Source organism: Schistocerca piceifrons, chromosome 5 (assembly GCF_021461385.2).
Source record: "Schistocerca piceifrons isolate TAMUIC-IGC-003096 chromosome 5, iqSchPice1.1, whole genome shotgun sequence".
In the NCBI taxonomy this organism is placed as follows: domain Eukaryota; kingdom Metazoa; phylum Arthropoda; class Insecta; order Orthoptera; family Acrididae; genus Schistocerca; species Schistocerca piceifrons.
The window spans coordinates 413,403,714-413,422,338 of NC_060142.1; the positions used below are offsets into that span (position 1 = coordinate 413,403,714).

Genomic DNA, 18,625 nt, shown 5'->3' on the forward strand with positions numbered 1-18,625 from the left:
TTCTGTACCAGGTCGGGAGGGTAGTTGTGGGATGCGAAAGCTGTTGTCAAGTTGTTGGTGTAATGCTTCAGGGATTCCAGACTGGAGCAGATTCGTTTGCCACGAAGACCTAGGCTGTAGGGAAGAGACCGTTTGATGTGGAATAGGTGGCAGCTGTCGTAATGGAGGTACTGTTGCTTGTTGGTGGGTTTGATGTGGACGGACGTGTGAAGCTGGCCATTGGACAGGTGGAGGTCAACATCAAGGAAAGTGGCATGGGATTTGGAGTAGGACCAGGTGAATCTGATGGAACCAAAGGAGTTGAGGTTGGAGAGGAAATTCTGGAGTTCTTCTTCACTGTGAGTCCAGATCATGAAGATGTCATCAATAAATCTGTACCAAACTTTGGGTTGGCAGGCCTGGGTAACCAAGAAGGCTTCCTCTAAGCGACCCATGAATAGGTTGGCGTGCGAAGGGGCCATCCTGGTACCCATGGCTGTTCCCTTTAATTGTTGGTATGTCTGGCCTTCAAAAGTGAAGAAGTTGTGGGTCAGGATGAAGCTGGCTAAGGTAATGAGGAAAGAGGTTTTAGGTAGGGTGGCAGGTGATCGGCGTGAAAGGAAGTGCTCCATCGCAGCAAGGCCCTGGACGTGCGGGATATTTGTGTATAAGGAAGAGGCATCAATGGTTACAAGGATGGTTTCTGGGGGTAACGGATTGGGTAAGGATTCCAGGCGTTTGAGAAAGTGGTTGGTGTCTTTGATGAAGGATGGGAGACTGCACGTAATGGGTTGAAGGTGTTGATCTACGTAGGCAGTAGGCTAATTTCAAGTTGCCACCGCTCATACCTCACCTGTCTTTCAACAACATCTTTGCCTCTGTACTTCTGCCTAGACTGACATCTCTGTCAGAACTCTTTGCCTTTACAAATGTCTGCTTGTGTCTGTGTATGTGCAGTTGGATATGGGTGTGTGCGCGAGTGTATACCTGACCTTTTTTTCCCCCTAAGGTAAGTCTTTCCGCTCCCGGGATTGGAATGACTCCTTACCCTCTCCCTTAAAACCCACATCCTTTCGTCTTTCCCTCTCCTTCCCTCTTTCCTGATGAGGCAACAGTTTGTTGCGAAAGCTTGAATTTTGTGTGTATGTTTGTGTTTGTTTGTGTGTCTGTCGATCTGCCAGCACTTTCATTTGGTAAGTCACATCATCTTTGTTTTTAGATATATTTTTCCTACGTGGAATGTTTCCCTCTATTATAACCAAAATATCATTCCTTTTGAAATGTACGGTAGCTACTACAACTACTTCTACTATTGAGAGATTCTTTGCCACACAATGCAGTGGATGTATGAGAGGTATAGTAGCTCACTAACAGCCCATAAATGCCCCTGAAGAACAACGGTGATGAATTTTGATCTCCTATTGAAGTAACCTGAAAGGAGGTACCCTCCAAAGGACATTCAATGTCATTGTGATTCAATGTCACACATTTCCACTAATGGTAAAATCATTAAATACTGGTTGTTTGCCAACTTAATACCCTGCGATGGTTCTGTTTTGTAGTTTCTGATGACTGATTTCTATGCATCTGGATGCACTGAACCCAAAAATGACCTTAGTTCTGTTCCATCGTGCCAGAATTTTTTGCATATCGCAATTTGTCAAATTTAGTATATGTAAAACAAACTGAGACTTACTGGCAGAATGAAAGAGATTTGTTTCGTATAAAACAGATTATTTTGCAGCTTGCTTGTCTACTATGACAATAATATAACAGCACATGGAAAATAAAAAAAACTGACTATTTTATTCGTTGCGTCTATGTCCCTTCGGACCAGCCACGCTCTGTTTCAGGCTTTTCTGAGCCTGTGCTCTTCTGGGATCATCTGAGTGGAACGTCCAGCAATGGTCCACTATCATTGCAGTATTCCATCTTCCTTGGTAACACTTTTCCATTTCTTTGATATCCTGATGGAATCTGTCACCCATCTCCTGATTAACAACACCCAGATTCTCAGGAAAGTAGTCCAAATGTGAACATAGAAAATGAACCTATAAACTTAAAGAACAGTCTAAATTTTGGTACTTCTGCAGCATAATCTCAGGGAATGACTTTACATTCAGATCCGTTTTGTTGCCCAGAAACTTGACTACTATGTCTTTAAAGGCGACCCAAGCTTCTTTAACAGCAACTTCTATTTCTTTTTCAAAATTTCCATCTTTGCAAAGTTTGCTAATTTTCACATCTGTAAATACACCCTCTTTTAGTTTTGTGGCTGAGAGGGCTGAAAATTTGTTACAAATGTACTGGAAACATTTACCATCTTTTTGTAAGGCTTTCATGAATTGCTTCATCAAGCCTACTTTAATACGCAGAGGTGGAAGAACTTCGGTGACTCAATGAAATGCTTTTGGAACACGTTTTTTACTCCAGGTTCCAATGAAGCACACTGTGGCCAATCTTTCTGTTCACAATGATTTTCCCTGTGTCTGCCATCCCACTCGCATAAAACACAAGGATACTTTGCATACCTGCTTTGCTGTCCAAGACTGATCAATATTACTTTGAGATCATCACACATGATCCACTTATGATCATCGTACTTAATTTTCTGGAGAACAAACTGTGAACTGCCATACCATTCTTTTAAGTGTATAGAATGCCCTATGGGTACTGACACATACTCGTTTCTGTTGTGAGGCAGGACAACTTTAATGCTTCGTTTCAATGAACTGATAAAGAGTCTATAACAAGTGCTTTTGTACGGAATACTGAATGTCTTGAACAGTCCACACACATCATTGCAGAATACTACGCCTCTTCCAAAAAGTATGAATAAAATCTTTTTCGCTGTACCTGAACCAGAAAAATGAAGCATTAGCTGTGAGAAATTTCTTATTTTTAAGCCTTGAACCATGCAATTATGAAGCTTCTTAGGTCAGATGTAAGTTACAGATCAAATCGTTCAGTTCAATTTGTGTAAATGATTGTGGTCAGAATTGCCGGGTTCATACTCCTCTTCTTTATCTTCAGCTGCTTTACTTTATTCAATTTCTGAACCATCTACTTCCTCTTGATACCATTTCAAACACTAGATGTTTGCTTTTTAACATATATCTGCCGAAACAAACACGTCTGATCAAGGGGGACACATACAAATGGCTGTGCCAACAAAAACAGTTGAGATGTCCAATACATTTAATGATGAAAGTGCTGCCATCTTTCAGTTTATGATGTCAATAATTCGTTTCCATCATAAACCAACACGACAGCATTTTCTACATATTGAAATTTGTCAGTACATTTTATATTTGTAAGTGGTTTTTTTCCACATATTTTGACAAATTGTAATTTGCATAAAAATCTGATGTAATGGGGAAAAAAGTAAGGTCATTTTTGGTTTCAGCACACAAACACACACAGGAGTCCATCATCAAAACTCGAAAAACATGATATAACCGAAAAAATGCAAGCCTGCGATAATCTGTGTGTATCACTAGTATCTGCACTACCAAGCCACAGTATTATCACCATCTCCTAGAAATGCTTAGCACATTATAGAATTTTTTCTGCTATGTCTTCCTACATTTCTTTTATCTGCCACTCTATCAATACTGTGAGTTATGTCAACTAGGAAAGTTATGTGCTGACCATCTTCTGTATATGTTTGGAACAGGAATATTTACTTATTTTAGACTCAATTACCTCTACTTCCAACTTTTGTTGGATTGTTTTGTTTCTTATGTTACCTGCCCTTCAGTAATCTCTTTTCAGTCCAAAAAATTTCACTTCTACACTTTGTATTTTACATCAATTTATTTAGGTGTGTACCTAGCAGTAACTCCCATCAATCAGTACTGGAAGAACCTAAGTTTTATCAATTTTACTCTCATTTTTGTCTGGTTTTATATTGCAACATGTTATGGATGGTGACACACATAAATCCAAACGTAGTCATTTTTATACCTAGATTTTTACTACTGTCTGGCCCGTCTGAGAGCCCAAACAGCTGATGAACAAACTTCTTCCAAAACCACATTGTGCAACTGCTCTTTGACCCAGAAAACATAACAGGCAGTGATTTCAATGTCATATTGGTTACACAGATGATTTTTTAATGGGTGAGCTGCTTACTGTATATTATCTCTTTCTTTCACTATTAACACACTGTTGGCAAAAAAACAGACATGCAAGGAGATTAACAGTATCCACTACAAAATTCATTTCAGTCAATGCTGACAAAATTGTTTACCAGTTCTACCCCTATCAACTGTCTCATCATCATCAACAGCCCATAAATATTGCTCAGGCTGCTCTAGTAGAAGCCTCAATGAGTACTTAACTCCTAGCATGTTTTGACACAGCCATCAACTAAGCACTATTTATGAGCTATTGATAATGACAACTGAAACGGGTATAGCCACAAAACAATTGTGACCGTTAACTGAAATAAACCTTATTGTCTATTTTTGTGCAGACAATGCCCTAATAGTGAAGGAGAGAGATAATTTGCAATAAGCAGTTCACCCACTGAAATTTTATAGCAAAAAGTAATGTGCTTACTGATGCTCTCAGACAATAACAGGCCAACATGAACAAACTAGTAATGTCTGTAGGGATTTTGCATACTAATATGGAGGCACAGAAATAAATATAGAGAGATGTAAGAAACAATAATCACTGATTTGTGAATGATTTGCATGTCTCAGTGGCGGAAGGGTATAGTGAGTGGACTACTGGCAACCAGTGTGAATACATATGGTACCACTGACACTTTGGAAGTGAATGAAAGTGCATGCAGGCCAACTGACTTGCTACTACAGACCACATCACAAATAAACAAATCATCCAATGGGCTACCAACGTTGCGACTATCACAACGATTTGTTGAAAACTGTTGCAAGTGGGGATCTGAACCTATATTAATGGCACAGAATCGACATAAAAGAATCAAATTTGCCTAGAATATAAAAGTGTTAAACATGAGTTTCTCTCAGCAGTTCAAATGATTAAGGACCTTACAGGAACGCTCCCAGGTAACAATTACAATACCCCACCATTTTCACGGTACAAATGCATGAGAGATCACTGAGCATGGCAGTTTAAATTCTCAGTGGGCTGGGGTGCACAGATGTGAAAATTAAACAATGGTACAAAAAGTGACATAACACAAGTAAACAACTAGTGCCACAACACAACTGCAAGATAACTAATGACAGGCATTATTAATACTGAAACTGTAACTAACAACAGGGCCATTTATAACACTAACTCCATCCCTCTGCTGCTTAAACAGGGGTAGAGCCAGGCCCCTTGCTGAATTTAGGGAAAAAAAACCTCTATCTGTATTTATAAGGTCACTTGTTAGTACAATCTCAATAGTTTCCTCAATAACATTAGTCTTTGGGTGTACGACTGGTGCCTTATGATCCAACCACACACTAGAGAACTGCAGGCTGCCTCTGTCAATGCATCAGCAACACAACCGCAGCCCAATTCACCTGCGTAAGTCGATGCAGTACTTGGGGGCACCCACATCTGCCGGATACAGTAGTGCTGTGCCTTGCCACATGATATTAGCCTAACTTCCTAGTATCCCTCCACCAGACTGCCTTTAAGGGATGCTTCCATATGGCCTGCCAGTCAATGTGACTTCCAGGGTTGATATCAACACACTACTTTGGAAGTGTCACAAGCATATTCCTCAGAACTTAGGACTCCATCAGGGCAGCCTGTACCAACCGTGCCTACAATAAAGTTTCTTGATCATAACAGAAACTTTCAATTTCAAGAAATGTTATGGTATTAGTGGCAATCTTTTATAGGATTACAATAATCTTTACTTTGCCTTCAATTGGAAGCCGTTTCAATTGCTCAATGTTATATCATGTACTTTCCATGTTCTAATAAAGTACTACTGTCTTTGGCCACCTGGCCATCTTTCACTTCTTATGTGTCCATCACCCACAGAAGGATACTAAAATGGCGACAAAAGTAAACATTTCACGAGGGTAAACATTTCATGACTCTTCTGTCTCTGCAACCCCCCTCCACATTCGAATGATGTAGTTGCTGTGCACAATTTTGCTCTCTCAATTTCCATGATTCTGCATCTTATTGTTCCTTGTTTTGCCTTGCCTCTGTCTCATACGAGTGCAGCTTCATTTCTTAATTCTCATGTTTTTCTTTTTGCGACATTTCACCATGCCCGCCCACTTCTGCTGCTCCCTGTCAATGTTGGATCCCCCTCCATATTTTGGTTGTTGGACTCTCTTGCATGTTTCCTACATCTCCTTCCACACTGCAACATCCCTTCTGCAGCTTTCTCAGTTATAGGATCAACAGCTGCTCTGTTTCACCCAGAATATATCTTGCTTTACACAGCACTGTTTGGTGGCAGCACCCCCAAGTGCTGTGGATAGGACATGACAACACAGTTTCTGAATCACACAAGACACTTCATGCACATGTCAGAGCTTCTTTGGTGGCACCTTGCCTGATCTGATGACTCCCCCCCCCCCCCGCACAGGATTCCACACTGCTGTCCCCACCCCCTCCAGATTTTGACAATGCCTTAGATTTATGGCCCACCTTACTGGCTGCACTGAACCACCACTACCACATTTCCACTCTTCTCGATGATACTCTTGCCCACTGCTGCTGCCACTGACTCTCATCCAGCATCATTTGGTCTGGTGACACCTGAATCGGTACTGCCCACACTGGCTATCCCCCAATCCAGTACCTCCAACTGCAATGCCTCCTCCTGAAGTGCCACCGGCTCCTGTGCCACCTAGTCCTGTTCTGGCTCCTCCTGTGCCTCTCGGCAGTCAGCCTGGTCAATGGCCCTCTCCATCAGACCCTCTCCTTTACTTCCAAATCCCTAGGTGCCACCCACTCCAGGGGCTGCCCTTCTTCATCTGCTCATGCTGTTGCTCATCTATTTTCTGCAGATCCTGGCCCTTCATATCCTGACATGTCTCCCACCATTCCATCTGTCGCCGAAGCTTCACAACCACCTCCAGTGTCCTCCTTGCACTTCTGGGCCTCCTTCCTTCTCAGTTAGGGTCTCGCCCATCTCCTGTTCTTGCTTTCTTCTCCGACAGAAGCCTCCACTGTGCACTTTCTGTCTTCTGTGGGGGTCTGCCCAGTGCTGTCTCAATCTGGTCACTGACCTCAGGGTCCTCACAGGGCTTGCTGTACTTCCCTACACCACATGCCTTCCAGTTTTGGAAGCTTTGCTGACATGCCCAGCTGCCTTCAGTGGCCCTGCTCTTTCTCAACAACTGGTCTGCATATCACGGCATTCAGCCCCCCCCCCCCCCCCTCGTCTGCCCAGCAGCTGCCCGCCATGCTTATGCCTTCTGCCAGAACCCAGCCGCAATGGCCGACCTTCCTTCCTCGATAGCTCAACACCCTGTGCTCCACCTACCACCTACAGCTGAAGACAAGGCATCTGCATCAGCCAACCTACTGGGAATTTCACTTGGACTGCCACCAAGTCCTCTCAATCCGTTACTGCCTGGCCATTCCCATCAGCACCCTTGCATCCCAATAGCCACCACTGGTTTGAGTGCCTGTTTCCCATTGGCTGCTGTCCTCCCGGCCAGCTTGCATCGGTGCTACACAGCATGCCTTGCGGCCCCTGTGCTGGGGTGCCCTGTTCCAATGTTGCCTGTCCTGTGGCTTCCAGCCCTGGTGTCACCTCATGTTCCAACACCAGTAGCACTCTCCATATCGCCAGCACGCATGCACCATCCTGTACCGTTAGTTCCTGTCTGGTGTTTCCTGTGGCATAGACTCCAGCCTCCTGTAATCTATCACCTTTTCAGTAAGAAAGAGGAATGTCCCCATCCTCTGTCGTCCCTGCTGTCCAGTACTAGTCTCCTCTGGATGTGTGGTCCTTTACTCCATTGTCCTTCCTGCCTATTGCCAGTTTGCCACCCACTTCCCCCGGGTCCTAAGTCCTTCCCTGCACTCTTTCTCTTCTGAGCGTGACTTTCACATGTCTAATGCACTGGGTTTCTTCTCTGATAGGCACCTTCATGGCGTCCCACATGCTTTCTTCTGGTTCCTGCTCTGCACAGTTTCATCCTGGTTGCAAGTCAGGGATGTTACTGATCTTGGTCATCTCCTGTGTGCTCCAGAGTCTTCTCCTCACCACAAAGTGCGAATGTCTTCTCTCTAGGACCCCATCTCCAGACCTTTGGTTGGACTTCACTGGCAGTCCTGTTCTCTAGTCCTGGAAGTTTTGTCACAAACCTGGCCTCGCCAAGTCATGCTGTCTTTGATGGCTTAGTTGCCTTTCTCGACAATGACCGTGCCTGATTACTGTTTCCCCCCACAGGTACACTTTTCCTGGATGGCTCCACCATTTTCTCCATGGGTAAGAAGTTGTCATATCTCTGCCTTTCTTCTCTACCGCAACCACCATCTTTGCAGCGAGATGCCTCTGGTATCTTCTCGGAATGATGAAAAAAATGCCTTATGAGGCAGCCACACACCACACCACAAAGGACTGAGGGCGGGTTGCCACTCTCTCAAGGCATCTGCACTGCACCTGCAGACCACTCTGCCTGCGACGGCTGCTGCAGTATTTGGGGCCACCACATCTGCCACATACAGCACTGCTGTACCAGCACTACGAGCCACCTGATACTAGCCAAATTTCCTATTATTCCTCTGCCAGATAGCATTTCTAGGATGCCATCTAGCAGCTTAGCGGTCAATGTGAGTTCCAGCCTCAACTTTAACAACATCCTACATTGGAAGTGCCATCAGTATATTCCTCAGAGTACTGTGCACCCCATCAGAATCTAGGACAACGCCAATGCAGCCTATACTGACCATGTGTCTGGCATTGTTTCTCAATCGTGACTGACTGAGTGCTCAACTTGCATCTTGAAGTGTTTGTGACAATCTTTTATTACATCAGGACAATCTTTACATTGATTTCACTCAGAAGCTGTTTCAGTTGCTCAATGTTATTGCGTACTTTCTGTGTTGTCATTTGGCTTCAAGCAAGTGAGAATTTACAGTTTTTTTTCAATCAACTAAATTTAATGCAAACCAATATTAAGTTCTTTATGCAGGTGGAAATGGATGGCTGTCTTCCCTTCCTTGTGTTGGTCAGGATGAAAGGTGATGGTATGTTATTACATGCAATTTATGGGAAGTTAACTGCACAATGAATTTTATTTTCAGGCTGACAGTTGTTAATAACCATTTCAGCATGAAGAGATACTTCATATCTTGGTTCATAGGTCCTATACCACTTGAGACCCTGTTAAGTTTGTCAGGAGAGTTACTCCACTCTGATGTTACCTTTCTCCACAGTGGGTATAGTGCAATTTATAAGGGGTGCATTATGCTATCAACCAACTGTGAATGAGAACAATGATGTGGCATTTATGTCTACATCTTGTTTGCCTCATGCAGGTAGTCTTTCCAGCACAAACAGTTATATTCTGCAAAAACACAATGTTCAGCTTTTTTTCCTGTCCTCTAAGATTAGGGCCCATTTAGGATCTGTAAAGCAAATTCTAGTTTGCCTAAGCAGGTGTCTACTTTATCCCCTGCAGCTCAGACTTGTCATACCATAGTCAGGCTATTAGAACTGTTATGCAGAGAATAAAGTCACATGTTTACAGTAGTCAGACATATCTTTGATTGTAAAACACTGTCTTGGTAGTGTTGATCCCACTTGCACTTCTAATTACTGGACTAGTGTCACTAATGAATCTGTTAAGATTAGATTAACAGGTGAGATATTGAGGTTTTTGCCTAAATTCTGTTTGGAATATTTCTCTTACTGATTAAACAACACGGGGGGAGAGTTAACAGTATTTGCTCACTTATTTATTGTTGGTTAATGCTTCACTAATAACAATGTTGGCTTTGGGTGTGTATGGCACTAGTTGTTGTTAGTTAGTGTTATGGCACTAGTTGTTGTTAGTGTGTGTGTGTGTGTGTGTGTGTGTGTGTGTGTGTGTGTTTTGTTGTCCTACTGGTTTTTGCTGCAGAGGTGCTCTGGTCACCAACAGTTAAAACTCCCGTGCATTGCAATCTCTTTTTGCATTTGTACCTTGAAAATGACAGGGCAGTTTTTGAAGACATTGCTCACCTGCATTCCTGTAAGTCATTTGAACAGTTTTAAGGTTGGACTACAGCAACTGACAATATGTGGCATTCTCCAATGAGTCAAATCCACTGCTTCATAGCAGAACAAAAGAATACTCTGCAACCATTAAGACATAATTTGAAAGAGATAGCATTATGTTCCAGGAATGTGTTTTCACATCATTTACCAGGATCATTAATCCATAGGGAGGATATTCGTATTAGATTTGTGTATGTGTCCATCGACTGAGATCAAGTTTTCCAATACATGGTGTATGCTTGCCCTCAGGGAGATGAAATTTTAAAGCAAGATAATGTACCTGTCAATACTGGTAGAAGTGATAGAGAATGGTTGGAAGAACACAATCGAAATTTGACTTCGCTGACCAGCATATTCTCTAGATTGGCATATTTGCTGTGCATATTTCCTGACAATGATCAGGAAGTAATTACTTAGAAATCTGATGGTTTCTTCCAAAATAGACTTTTTACAATACTTACACTTTCTTCAGAGACTTTCCTAGATTTCGTATTATTGACAATATAGGAAAATACACACTGCCAAGAACTCTTTACACTTCACTACTTTGATGATATCTCAATATTTGTATACAGCAATGACCAACACTAGTTTGCACATTCTTTTATGACATATCAGTGCATCTTAATTATAAATAGATTTTACGCCTTATAAGTCTGAAAATGATAAATAAATCACACACAAAACACAGCACAAAACTAATATTAAACCTACCTGACCATTGTCGTTGCCCTTTGCAGGGCAGTACCCCAACTTTCCACAAACTCATAATTCTTCCGTTTGCTGTACTGTATGACATCATTTGCCAAATAGAAAAGTGTAACTCGATGCTCGACTTTTACTGAAAAAAATCGAAAAGAAGTTAATTTTATTCACACAATAATAACAGCAAAGAAAAACTACTTAGGATAGTGTCTGTGATCTGATTATCACTACAGATTCACAAAAAGTTAAGTTTTCCTTCCACTTACAAACAACAAACATTATTTCAGTCCATGACAGTCAGAAGTAAACATAATCTTCAACCTTGCACACATAAGGGTTCAGAAAGAAATTTCAATAATATCTCAATTAAGTCCATGAAAGACTGTTGTTTTGAACAACTCTACAAATACACAATAGAAAAAAGAATTGCAAGACCAAGAAAGATTTGTGCAACATAACCAAAAGTTGGTAGGTGTGTTTCTACATCTGAAAGCTGACATCTGTTCAAATTTCTGGACAGTCACTGGGAGCGCCACTATGAGGATGCAAATCAGGTTTGCTTTACGTATTATACACACTGTACCAGTTGTGAGCATCAGTTACCTTTGAGATTCAACTGCTAAGTTTATGTTAGTCAAGAACGTCTTTAAAATGACAAAAACACTATTATCAGCACCTCACTGATTTCAAACAAGGCTGTGGAATAGGGCTATGAGAAGCTGGATGTACCTCCTGCAATACTGAAGAAAGACCTGTCAGGAATGTAGCCACTGTACATTTTTGCTGGCAGCGGCAGTCACAGGAATGTTCAATCGCAGGAAGAGCAAGCTTCAGATGGCCAAATGGCTCTACCAAGAGGGAAGACCATCATGTTTGGTGTACAGCATTGGCAAATTGTACTGCATCTGCAGCAGCAATTTGAGCATCAATTGGTAACACAATGACATCAGCTGGTAACACAATGACTATTACAAATTAGTTACTTCAAGGACAGCTCTGAGTCATATGCCCTGTAACGTGCTTTCCACCAACCCCAAACCACTGCCATCTGCAACTTCAGTAGTGTCAATCGAGAGCGCATTAGAGGGCAGGGCAGGATGGAGGTCTGTTGTGTTTTGTGATGAAAGCTGGTTCTCTCTTAGTGATGGCCGCGCGTGGGTTAGATGGAGGCCAGTTGAGGCCTGGGACCAACCTGTCTGCATGCTAGACACACTGAACCTACACCTGGAGTTTCGGTCTTGGGTGCAATTTCATATGACAGCAGAAGCACTCTTGTGGTTATATGACACACCATGATGCAAATTTATACGTCGATCTGGTGATTCAACCTGCTGTGCTGCCATTCATGAACAGCATTCTCGAGTGTTTTTCCTAATAGGATAAAACTAGCATACGTAACACTGCTGTAACTGAACATGCACAGAGTGTCGACACATTGCCTTGGCCTACTCGACCACCAGAACTGTCTCCAATCGAGCACATATAGGATATCATTGGACGACAACTCCAGTGTGATCCACAAACAGCATTAACCATCCCTGTAGTGACCAACCAAGTGCAACAGGCATGGAAACCAGTCCCACAAATTGACATCCAGCGTCTGTTGGTTGGTCGATGGGTTGGTTGATTTGTAGGAAGGGACCAAACAGCAAGGTCATCAGTCCCATCAGATTAGGGAGGGATGGTGAAGGAAGTCGGCTGCACCCTTTCAAAGGAACCATCCCGGCATTTGCATGAAGAAATTTAGGAAAACCATTGGAAATCAAAATCAGGATGGCCGGACACAGGTTTGAACTGTTGTCCTCCTGAAAGCGAGTCCAGTGTGCTAACCACTGTGGCACCTCACTCGATCCAGTACCTATAAAACACAATTTTGTACGCATGCTTACATTCAATATTCTGGTAGTTGCACCAATTATTAATGTACTAACACTTCACATTTGCAATGGTTTATTTCATGCTTAGATTATCCTGTGATCTTGCAATATTAATACTTAAATATGTTGTCTAGACAAATATATTTCTGAAACTTTATTACACTACATTAATAATTTTTTGGTGTTGTGGTTTTTTTCTGTCAGAGTATAATGTCTCACGACATAACTACAAAAGTTTTTCATTTTTCATTAAAACTTCTGGAATTTACAAAACACCAAACAGTGAATTTAAGATGAAAGAATAAACTAAATATTATGCCATAGAAATAAAAAATGTATCTAGCTTAAGGATGAACATCAATATACTTTTATCCATAATGAACTAAATCAGGGAAAAAAGGAACATAATGACATCAACTGTGATTCATTACAGTTTCCAATTATTGTGGTTTATTTCAGTAGCTGATAACAATGGCAGGGCATGCATTAGTATTACTGCAGATGTAACAGCATTTAAAATACCAGACAGAGAAAAATATTAAGTGGAAAAGTAACAACAGAATGTTATAACTGACACCTTGTTGGCTTGGCTCTAAATTCCCTTTAGATTGCTGTTGGCCCTACTCCATATGTAAAGTGGATGGTATTCACTCCCTACCTATATAGTATTCCTGTATTAATGATATGGATATAATAGGGAAACATTCCACGTGGGAAAAATATATCTAAAAACAAAGATGATGTGACTTACCAAACGAAAGTGCTGGCAGGTCGATAGACACACAAACATACACACAAAATTCAAGCTTTCGCAACCAACGGTTGCTTCATCAGGAAAGAGGGAAGGAGAGGGAAAGACGAAAGGATGTGGGTTTTAAGGGAGATGGTAAGGAGTCATTCCAATCCTGGGAGCGGAAAGACTTACCTTAGGGGGAAAAAAAGGTCAGGTATACACTCGCACACACACCCATATCCAACTGCACATACACAGACACAAGCAGACATTTGTAAAGGCAAAGAGTTCCGACAGAGATGTCAGTCTAGGCAGAAGTACAGAGGCAAAGATGTTGTTGAAAGACAGGTGAGGTATGAGCGGTGGCAACTTGAAATTAGCGGAGGTTGAGGCCTAGCGGATAACGAGAAGAGAGGATATACTGAAGGGCAAGTTCCCATCTCCGGAGTTCTGACAGGTTAGTGTTAGTGGGAAGTATCCAGATAACCCGGACGGTGTAACACTGTGCCAAGATGTGCTGGCCGTGCACCAAGGCATGTTTAGCCACAGTGTGATCCTCAATACCAACAAACACTTCTGCCTGTGTCCATTCATGCGAATGGACAGTTTGTCGCTGGTCATTCCCACATAGAAAGCTTCACAATGTAGGCAGGTCAGTAGGTAAATCACGTGGGTGCTTTCACATTTGGCTCTGCCTTTGATTGTGTACACCTTCCGGGTTACAGGACTGGAGTAGGTGGTGGTGGGAGGGTGCATGGGACAGGTTTTACACCGGTGGCGGTTACAACGGTAGGAGCCAGAGGATAGGGAAGGTGGTTTGGGGATTTCATAGGGATGAACTAAGAGGTTACGAAGGTTACGTGGACGGCGGAAAGACACTCTTGGTGGAGTGGGGAGGATTTCATGAAGGATGGATCTCATTTCAGGGCAGGATTTGAGGAAGTCGTATCCCTGCTGGAGAGTCACATTCACAGTCTGATCCAGTCCCGGAAAGTATCCTGTCATAAGTGGGGCACTTTTGTGGTTTTCTGTGGGAGGTTCTGGCCTTGTGGGGATGAGGAAGTGGCTCTGGTTATTTGCTCCTGTACCAGGTCGGGAGGGTAGTTGCGGGATGCGAAAGCTGTTTTCAGATTGTTGGTGTAATGGTTCAGGGATTCCGGACTGGAGCAGATTCGTTTGCCACGAAGACCTAGGCTGTAGGGAAGAGACCGTTTGATGTGGAATGGGTGGCAGCTGTCATAATGGAGGTACTGTTGCTTGTTGGTGGGTTTGATGTGGACGGGCGTGTGAAGCTGGCCATTGGACAGGTGGAGGTCAACATCAAGGAAAATGGCATGGTATTTGGAGTGGGACCAGGTGAATCTGATGGAACCAAAGGAGTTGAGGTTGGAGAGGAAATTCTGGAGTTCTTCTTCACTGTGAGTCCAGATCATGAAGATGTCATCAATAAATCTGTACCAAACTTTGGGTTGGCAGGCCTGGGTAACCAAGAAGGCTTCCTCTAAGCGACCCATGAATAGGTTGGCGTACGAAGGGGCCATCCTGGTACCCATGGCTGTTCCCTTTAATTGTTGGTATGTCTGGCCTTCAAAAGTGAAGAAGTTGTGGGTCAGGATGAAGCTGGCTAAGGTAATGAGGAAAGAGGTTTTAGGTAGGGTGGCAGGTGATCGGCGTGAAAGGAAGTGCTCCATCACAGCGAGGCCCTGAACGTGCGGAATATTTGTGTATAAGGAAGTGGCATCAATGGTTACAAGGATGGTTTCTGGGGGTAACAGACTGGGTAGGACTGTCCTACACTCGTACTCTCTGCTGGAAATATCACTTTGCCACGAAGAAAAATAATCCTAATCCTACTCCTAACGATCCAAATCCCCAAGACACTATCAAAATTGAACCCTGCCTGGAACAGTTCCGTCCTACGTCACAGCGAGACCCACCTCCTCCTCGATATCACCCTCTCCAAACCTTCCAGGAATTTCTGACTTCCAGCCTTGCCTCTCAATCCTTCTTAAAAAACCTAAATCCTACTCCCAACATCACCACTGCTGAAGCCCAGGCTATCCATGATCTGAAGGCTGCCCGATCCATCGTCATTCTTCCGGCAGACAAGGGTTCCACGACCGTGGTACTTGATCGTCGGGAGTATGTGGCTGAGGGACTGCGTCAGCTTTCAGACAACACCACATACAAAGTTTTCCAAGGTAATCCCATTCCTGATGTCCAGGCGGAGCTTCAAGGAATCCTCAGAACCTTAGGCCCCCTACAAAACCTTTTACCTGACTCCATCAACCTCCTGACCCCACCGGCACCCCGCACCCCTACCTTCTACCCTCTTCCAAAAATTCACAAATCCAATCATCCCGGCTGCCCCACTGTAGCTGGTTACCAAGCCCCCACAGAACGTATCTCTGCCTACGTAGATCAACACCTTCAACCCATTACATGCAGTCTCCCATCCTTCATCAAAGACACCAACCACTTTTTCAAACGCCTGGAATCCTTAAACAATTTGTTACCCCCAGAAACCATCCTTGTAACCATTGATGCCACTTCCTTATGCACAAATATTCCGCACGTTCAGGGCCTCGCTGTGATGGAGCACTTCCTTTCACGCCGATCACCTGCCACCCTACCTAAAACCTCCTTCCTCATTACCTTAGCCAGCTTCATCCTGACCCACAACTTCTTCACTTTTGAAGGCCAGACATACCAACAATTAAAGGGAAAAGCCATGGGTACCAGGATGGCCCCCTCGTACGCCAACCTATTCATAGAGGAAGCCTTCTTGGTTACCCAGGCCTGCCAACCCAAAGTTTGGTACAGATTTATTGATGACATCTTCATGATCTGGACTCACAGTGAAGAAGAACTCCAGAATTTACTCTCCAACCTCAACTCCTTTGGTTCCATCAGATTCACCTGGTCCCACTCCAAATACCATGCCATTTTCCTTGACGTTGACCTCCACCTGTCCAATGGCCAGCTTCACACGCCCGTCCACATCAAACCCACCAACAAGCAACAGTACCTCCATTATGACAGCTGCCACCTATTCCACATCAAACGGTCTCTTCCCTACAGCCTAGGTCTTCGTGGCAAACGAATCTGCTCCAGTCCGGAATCCCTGAACCATTACAACCAACAATCTGAAAACAGCTTTCGCATCCCGCAACTACCCTCCCGACCTGGTACAGAAGCAAATACCCAGAGCCACTTCCTCATCCCCTCAAGCCCAGAACCTCCCACAGAAGAACCACAAAAGTGCCCCACTTGTGACAGGATACTTTCCGGGACTGGATCAGTTTGTGAATGTGGCTCTCCAGCAGGGATACGGCTTCCTCAAATCCTGCCCTGAAATGAGATCCATCCTTCATGAAATCCTCCCCACTCCACCAAGAGTGTCTTTCCGCCGTCCACGTAACCTTCGTAACCTCTTAGTTCATCCCTATGAAACCCCAAACCACCTTCCCTACCCTATGGCTCCTACCCTTGTAACTGCCCCCGGTGTAAAACCTGTCCCATGCACCCTCCCACCACCACCTACTCCAGTCCTGTAACCCGGAAGGTGTACACAATCAAAGGCAGAGCCACGTGTGAAAGCACCCATGTGATTTACCAACTGACCTGCCTACATTGTGAAGCTTTCTATGTGGGAATGACCAGCAACAAACTGTCCATTCGCATGAATGGACACAGGCAGACAGTATTTGTTGGTAATGAGGATCACCCTGTGGCTAAACATGCCTTGGTGCACGGCCAGCACATCTTGGCACAGTGTTACTCCATCTGGGTTATCTGGATACTTCCCACTAACACTAACCTGTCAGAACTCCGGAGATGGGAACTTGCCCTGCATTATATCCTCTCTTCTCGTTATCCGCCAGGCCTTAACCTCCGCTAATTTCAAGTTGCCACCGCTCATACCTCACCTGTCTTTCAACAACATCTTTGCCTCTGTACTTCTGCCTAGACTGACATCTCTGTCGGAACTCTTTGCCTTTACAAATGTCTGCTTGTGTCTGTGTATGTGCAGTTGGATATGGGTGTGTGTGCGAGTGTATACCTGACCTTTTTTTCCCCCTAAGGTAAGTCTTTCCGCTCCCGGAATTGGAATGACTCCTTACCCTCTCCCTTAAAACCCACATCCTTTCGTCTTTCCCTCTCCTTCCCTCTTTCCTGATGAAGCAACCATTGGTTGCGAAAGCTTGAATTTTGTGTGTATGTTTGTGTTTGTTTGTGTGTCTATCGACCTGCCAGCGCTTTCGTTTGGTAAGTCACATCATCTTTGTTTTTGGATATCGTATTCCTGTATTAATTACATATACACTTTTCTCTTAAAATACCTAACAGCATTTATGTCTCATCCAGTTTTTCTCATTTACTTCTGGAGCTCTGTATCTTCACATTCACTATTTCAGTGAATAGAGGTATTTCTAGCTATTAAGTTTAAAGCAACTCATACATAGACAGTATCTGATCAAAAGTATCTGAACACCTACTAGTAGACATTAATATGGGATGTATCCACTCTTTACGTTTACAAAAGCTTGAACTCGGCTGGGGGTAGTTTCATTGAGATGTCTGAATGTCTGTACAGAAATGACAGCCAATCGTTCCTCATGAAACAAAACCAGAGGAAATAGTGAAGTTGGATGCTCGGGTCTGGAGTGATGTCAATGTTCTAACTCACCCCACAGGTGTTCCACTCGGTTCAGGTTGGGAGTCTTGGTAGGCCAGTCCACTACAGGTATGTTATTGTATATAAACCACTGCCTCACAGATGCTGCTTTATGACACAGCAAATTGTCATGCTGATACGATCAATCATCGTGCTTGAACTGTTCCTCTGCTGTATGCAGTACAAAATGCTGCAAAATGTGTTACATCCTTCTGCATTTAGAAATTTCTTAAGCACAATACGGCAACCACGCACTAACCACAAAAAACATACCGGTACTGTAATTTCACCTCCTCCATACTTCATCATTGGCACTATTCATGATAGCAGGGTAACCTTTCCCAGGTTTTTCAGTAACTCTAAATCTTTCGTCAGTTGCCACTGGATATAGCGTGATTCATCTCTCCAAATCACTCATTTCTAGTTATACGTTGTGCGGTGGCATCATTCTTTACATCACTTCAAGTGTGCACTGACTACAAAAATGTGTGGCT

The 18,625-nt window shown here is 43.4% G+C and overlaps 1 protein-coding gene across 2 annotated transcripts in view; it reads right to left on the reverse strand.

Moving 5' to 3' along the window:
* Positions 1 to 18,625, reverse strand: part of LOC124797963 — a 168,203-nt gene that overhangs the window by 104,955 nt on the left and 44,623 nt on the right. For both annotated transcript variants that reach the window (XM_047261126.1, XM_047261125.1), the window contains exon 2: positions 10,853 to 10,979. In XM_047261126.1, coding sequence (XP_047117082.1) covers positions 10,853 to 10,979 — 127 coding nt within the window. The remainder of the gene's footprint in view (positions 1 to 10,852; positions 10,980 to 18,625) is intronic.